Source organism: Psammomys obesus, unplaced genomic scaffold (assembly GCF_907164565.1).
Source record: "Psammomys obesus unplaced genomic scaffold, mPsaObe1.curated_primary_1811, whole genome shotgun sequence".
Classification (NCBI taxonomy): domain Eukaryota; kingdom Metazoa; phylum Chordata; class Mammalia; order Rodentia; family Muridae; genus Psammomys; species Psammomys obesus.
The window spans coordinates 15,784,135-15,790,965 of NW_026590062.1; the positions used below are offsets into that span (position 1 = coordinate 15,784,135).

Consider the following 6,831-nt stretch of genomic DNA (forward strand, 5'->3'; position numbering starts at 1 on the left):
CACACACACACACACACACACACACACACACACACACACACACACACTTTACTCTTTACACTTTGTTATGTGTAAATACTGTGTACACATATACATGTCATTGTTTTGACAACCCTGAAAGGGAAGAGGCCAGGCTGGCTCCAAACTCCTATACTTACATGATCCCCCTGCTTCAACCTCTCGAGCAGCTGGAACTACAGACATGAACCACAATGTTCAGTGTATGACAGGAAACATTAGATTCTAACAGAAATGAATGTCCTAGGCCCTTCCCATTACACATAGTAGGACCATACACATATCTTACCTACATTCATAGAAACAGCTCATCCTCTAAACCAGTAAGGAAATACTTGTTCAGTTGGCCTGGCAGAACCCTAACCTTTAGTCCTAATGTCATTTGTAAATTTGGTGGTCAACTGACTGCACTATCCAAGGGTTACCAGCCACAGCTGCTTCATAAACAGAGGCCCACTCCTAGGGCCTCGGTAGCCATACACTAGCCATCAGCACACAAAGGGAACTGCGTCTAACTAGGCTGTCACATGCCTCTGTCTGCCCTTGGCCAAAAGCCACAGCTTCCCCATGTACCAGTCCCATGACATCACCACAGGCCCTGCCAAGGCTGATCAAGCTCTCCATACGCCCCTGCCAACCCCCATGAAAACACCAAAGACAAATGGGGAAGAAACCAGAAGGACAGAAAGGAGTATGGATTTAAACAGGGTTATGCTATCAGATATACAGGAGCATGACCTCTCTCCACTGGGACAAACACCATCCTGGGTGTCCTGACCAATGCTGAAGCATCATCCCAGCACTCAGAATCTCTGCTGAAGCAAAAGAATGCCTACAGTCTAGAGAGGAGTAGGAATCCAAACTAAACCGAACCATGAGGCAATCAATATTGTCTGCTCTACATGCATGGTAGCTTCTTCCTCTTTCAGCTATTTTTAGTTTTGTTTTCAATGCTTTTTGGTTTAGGGTCTCAAGTAACCCATGCTGGGCACCAACTTCCTATGTAGCTGAGGCTGGCTTTGAACTCTGAACCATCCTACCCCTGCCTTCCAAGTACTGAAAACATAGGCAAGCACCTAGCACTCAGCTCACTATTTTGAATAACCACCAAGAATGATCATGACCTAGCCAGGTGCAGTGGTGCATGCCTGTAATCCCAACAACTCAGGAGGCAGAGACAGGTGGATCTCTGTGAGTTTGAGGCTAGCCTGGTCTACAAAGTGAGTCCAGGACAGCCAAGGTTACACAGAGAAATCCTGTCTTAAAAAAACAAAAAAAGTTAATGACCTTTGGCAATTGGTAAGCACTGCAAAAGGTAAAGGGCAGCTGACTTATGCCTTAAAATGAACCACCTCTGAGAGTAACTTACAGCTTCTACATTCACTGTAAAGTGACCTGGTACTCCTCCTCACAGAGAAAACCAGACCCATCTCCCACATGAGAAAGCCACTCTGGGACTCTATCCAGAGACAAGAGGCAGCACTAGCCAGAGAAGCAGAAGCACCTTAAAGACAGTAAAGACAGTAGCACACACCTCTAACAGGGAAAGGACGGCAAGAACTGAGCCCAGGCGGAAAACAGCACCACAGCACCCTTCCAGGCATTTGGCTTCTGCAAAGCAGCTGACATGTTAGGAACTAAGAACAAGGGAGGTCTTGAAATCTCCCTCAAGGAGCAGTCATGAGGCAGCAGAGAGCAAGTGCCTCCATACGGATCCTAGCTACCTGCTAAAGCTATAATTTACGTGCCACAAAATGAACCTAAGTGTGGCCAACTGTCTCTTATATATTAGAGTTGTAAAACCACCACTACCCTGCATGTGTATCTGCTCACTGGATATGTCAGCATTCTTCATCTCCTGCACTCATGGGAAACTAACATTTCTGCTGTGGATGAACAGCATGTTTACAGATGAACAAACAGACTACACTAAGCTCAGCTGTTCATCAGTAGAGGGTCTCCACCTTACTTTTAACTTACACATTTCTAAATTCAAGAAAAGGTGAAGGGGAAAAAAAAAAGTAGGATGTACCCTTCTCTTATATCTTTAGCTCTATTTTTTTCCCCATTAGAAACATAACATCCTGGGCCAGCACAAAATAAGATGGCTCAGCAGGTAATGGTATTCTCAGCAAGTTTGAAAACCTAAACTCCATCTTCAGAATCTGAATGATAGGAGAGAACTCACTCTTGTAGGTTGTTCTGACCTCAGTACGCACAACCATGGCCATGAACACACACACCCTTTTTTGACTGAATCTCCTAAAAACACAACTCTTCTATACAGTCACAAAGGTACCGTCATACCTAAGAACATCAACCCCATTGTCTAATGTGCAGGCCACAGTCCAAGGATATCAAGCACCCAAAACAAGGGCTTTAAGAGACAAATGGATGCATTACACACACCCCTACGCCCAGCACTCAGGAGGCAGAAGAGGATTACCATGAGTTTGATGGCAGCCTAGGCCACAGATGGAATTCCAGGCCTACTTGGTTACAGAGTAAGAACAGATCTCAAAAAAACTAACCAAAACAAAAATCAATGGAAGCCTGGCATGGTGGCACACACTTCTCACAGCAGCATTCAGAGGCTAAGGCAGGCTGGAAGGACTGACCCGGTATGGGCTATACAGAAAACCCCAGATCAAAATAATAAAATGGACAGGACTCTGGCAGAGGGCAGAGTACCAGGAGTTCAGTCATCTTCATCTAGTGAATTAGAGGCCATATAACAAAAATAAAACAAAAAGGGGGCTGGAAAGATCACTCAGAGTTTAAGAGCACTGGTTGCTCTTCCAGAGGGCCTGAGTCCAATTCCCAGCAACCAAATGGTGATTCACAACCATCTATAATGAGATCTGGTGCCTTCTTCTGGCCTGCAGGTGTACATGCAAACAGAATATTTCTTACATAGTAAATATAAATAAATAAATAAATAGATAGATAGATAGATAGATAGATAGATAGATAGATAGATAAGAAAACAAAACCACCAGAGCGCCAATCACTGACCACACACAAAGTGGCTGTTAAGTTCCTCTGGGATCCAGACAACCAGAAAGGTCTCTTCTGATGGTGTTAAGTGTGAGGATACTGCAAACACTAATCACTTTTCAGAAGGGCACCTATTAGCTACAATGAAGTGTGTACACTGGATCCACTCAGTGACCCTCACAGGAGCTGGTCAACAGGTCCGTGAGGAGTGCTAATCATCAATCTAGTATCTACTGGAGAGCACTGACTCTAAGACAACACTGTATTCAATCTGTTCCCCCAACACCTGCTAAGAAGCTCGGCCCTGACAGTCAGTCATTCACCCCACGAATACTACCACCAAAGCTTCTCAAACTATGTGTATGTGTGTAATACTTGGCAACAGTGACAGGCTAATGAATGAACAAGGACCAAAACTTAATTCGGAATCAAATGAGCAATGGACCCAAGATGTTCCTGGCAGTCTTGATTCCGCACAAGCATGACCTGTATTTCACACAATGACATGCCTTATGAAGCTAACACTTCCTGGCACACGCTGGCTTGATTTGAGGCTACTCCATGCTTATAAGCTGCACTGTTTCCACTGCACAGACAATGTTTTTCTGCCAAGACTTTGAATATTTCCCTATCAGCCATCAGATCACAGCTTTCAAAGATAGTCTTTGAACTATATCAAGTTCCATAAACATCCATCTCATTACTATGCAAATTAGGTTTTATCTTTAATAAATGGTAAGGAACTATTTTAAAATAAATTTATGACTTGGCTGACATCACTTAATGTTTCATTTGAACATCTATTTTATAGTCACATAATAAGTTCTCAGGTGAAAAGAGGCTGTGAATGGAAAGTCTAAGGAATCCTGTATACATCATGAAGCTCAAACTTGGGGATGCACAGTCCTAACTACGCCTTTTCTGGTATGGCCCAGTGTGTTGCGTACTCTCCTGTTGCTGTGCTAAGCACATGGCCAAGGAATCTTAGAAGGAAGGGTTTATTTTGGACTTACTGTCCTAGAGGAGTAAGAGTACGTTATGGCAGGGCAGATGTGCTGATTAGAGCAGCAGCTCTAACTCAAATGAAGCCCAGTCTCCCTACCCCCATACTTCTTCCAACAAAGTCACACCTCCCAATTCTCCCCAGTCATCAATACATGTGGCTTATGAGGGCCAATTCATCCAAACCACAGCACCTAGGCGTAAAGATGACGCTTTCAGCCCTGTGTCTTCAGACGGCACTAGTGGAACAGAGGCCAAGGCCACTGCCCCTTGTGTGAGAAGCACCTTTCATAACTGTAAAGTAGCAACTACTTTTGTTTATATTTTACTTTTATGACCCACGGTCTTGCTTTGTAGTTCATAATAGCCTAGAACTATGTAATCAAAGCTGGACCTAAACTTGTGGCAATCCTGCCTCCAACTCTTGACTACTGAGATCACCACTACTCCTGTGTTCTCAGTGAATTGGCCAGCCTTATACACACCAAATAAAGAAGGCTTCTGAACAATGCTGTCCTACATTGAGGGTGCTATCTCTGAGCAAACAATTTCAGGCACTCAAGGATCAGTTTAATGGTAAGACCCAGGGCTCACCTTTTCTGATGCTCAAAAATAACCCTACTGCCTTCCTCCTACACCTGAATTCATGCCCCATCACCCCAGGTCATTACCTCCACTCTAGGTCTCGCCTCTCTTCTCAGACAAGTTGAAACCTGAGCTGTGCTCTCACCAACCTGCCACACAACCCACTCTCTATGGCAGCCATTGCAATCCTTCTGAAATGGGACATATGTTAGGTTTCAGGAGACTCTGACCTCTGTGACTACTCAATTTTACAAGTCCAGGGGAAGCAGGGGGGATGAGTAAGCAGGAAAGAACAGGACCTTAAAAAGCTTTATCCAGAAAGCCTAACACTCAAACCCCACATAATTTCCACTGCTTACAAAATACTCTATTTGCATTTGACCACTAGAACCATTCTTAGCATGGGAGTCCCCTAAAAAAGGGAAGCAGAGCAGATTGTGGCACCAGGGCACTTGCAGATTACTTCTGCTCTCCCAAACTCTGACTCCTCCCTCATCTTCTGTTCTTGGTGGTCACAGCAGCAGCGCCATGAAGGACTCTCCTACCCACCCCACCCTGAAACTTAAAACAATGAAAATGGAAAATAAATGCTTGATTGTACTTTTGTGGAAGGGAAGCCAAGGCAGTGATAGAACCCTTCTACATTATCTAGCCTCCAAATCACAACTTCAATCTTTTCTTTCAGCTCTCAACTCAAATGATTCCACCAATAGAACATCCTTCTACTTAAAACCACCATGAATAAATCCTACCTCACTGAGGATGCAGCTCTTCTAGACCAACCAGATCACACCTGCTTGTACAGCTTTCTCTTGGCTATTCAACTGCATCCACCCATACTGAAAGTTCCCCCAGAGCAGAAGGTGGATGTGGTTCCCTCCCCTCCTTCAGTCCCCTACCAGATGCAGAAGGCAGATGTGGATACAAGGTACTCGCTGGAAGGGGTGGGGAGCTCCCTCTATCAGTCATGAACCTCATGCAAGGTGTGGTTTGGGTTCCACTCATCTCCCACTCAGTAGGTGCTGGGACAGATGGGTCCCCCCTCCCCCCAAGGAAGTCATCTCAGGACAAGTCTCCTTCCTCCCCTTCACGAACTAAGGGGAATCAGAGGCAGGTGGCCTCTTCCCTACAAGGAAGCTCCTCTCCTTCGCCTTAAATCTTTCTCTAGATGTGAGGCGATATGAGGTGCAGGTGGACAGCTCTCTGCTTTCCCATCAGCCATGCATGGGTGCACAGTCAAGTGGGAGTGGTGGTTTAAGTGTGTGCGGTGACTCCTTCTTTCCATCAGTGCACCTGTGGACAGGTGCAGGTATGCAGGGCATCGGGACGGTTCCCGTGTCCTTAGCATCACCAACCAGGTGCAAGCGCAAAAAACCAGGAAGGACATGGGCGGGTCCGGCTCACCTGGTCCGCGCCAAAGGGCGTGATGTTGGCCTTGACCGTGGCCACACCGAGTCCCACGAGCACCAGCCCCGCGAAAGTGGCGGGGGCGCAGCGGCGCGCGGCGGCATCGGGACACACGGCCGTTCCATTGGGGAAGGGAGCCGAGCAGTTGCGCACGAGCTCCGGACGCGGGTCCCCGCAGAGAAAAGAGCGCGAGCGGGGCGCGGCTAGCAGCGGGAAGGCCAGCATGCCCAGCAGGTAGAGCGCCAGGCTGAGCAGGATGGCGCGCGCCCGGCCGAGGCGTGCGTCGGCGAGCCAGCCCCCGAACGGCGAGCCCAGGTAGGTGAGGCCCATGAAGAGCAGCAGCGCCTGGCTGGCCTGAGCGCCCTCCCAGTTGAACGGCGCGCCATTCAGGAACAGCACCAGGTTGGCCGTGACGCCGTAGAAGGCCGCGCGCTCCAGCAGCTCGGCCAACAGCACTGCCCCGCACGCCGCGCGCCGCCCCGCAAACGCCCCAGCCGCTGCAGCCGAACGCCGCGAACCCAGCAGCGGTTCCTGCTCGCCCTCCATGGCCGGCTCCTGAAGGCCGGGTAGCCGAACTCTCGCGAGAATCAGTCCCCAACCGCCTTTCTATTGGGCAAACGGGAACTTCCGGTTCCGCCCCGGAAATCGGGCGAAGCGGGCATTTCACTTGACAGATGATTGTTGTTGAGATGCCTGGAGGTATTGTGGTTCCGATTGCTGAAGTTTCCACGGGGAAACTCTAGCTCTTTGCTCCCAGGTTCCGGCCCCAAGCGTGGTGTCCTAATCCAAGTCACCGGGTCTAACTCTCCCCTCTTGGCTTCT

General features: G+C 48.0%; 1 protein-coding gene across 2 annotated transcripts in view; it reads right to left on the reverse strand.

Moving 5' to 3' along the window:
• The window catches only part of Slc15a4 (solute carrier family 15 member 4), a 23,840-nt gene extending 17,270 nt beyond the window's left edge, over nucleotides 1-6,570 (reverse strand). For both annotated transcript variants that reach the window (XM_055606159.1, XM_055606158.1), the window contains exon 1: nucleotides 6,007-6,570. In XM_055606159.1, the coding sequence (XP_055462134.1) occupies nucleotides 6,007-6,555 (549 nt within the window). In that variant the 5' untranslated portion in view covers nucleotides 6,556-6,570. The remainder of the gene's footprint in view (nucleotides 1-6,006) is intronic.
• Between the last annotated feature and the right edge of the window lie 261 nt (nucleotides 6,571-6,831).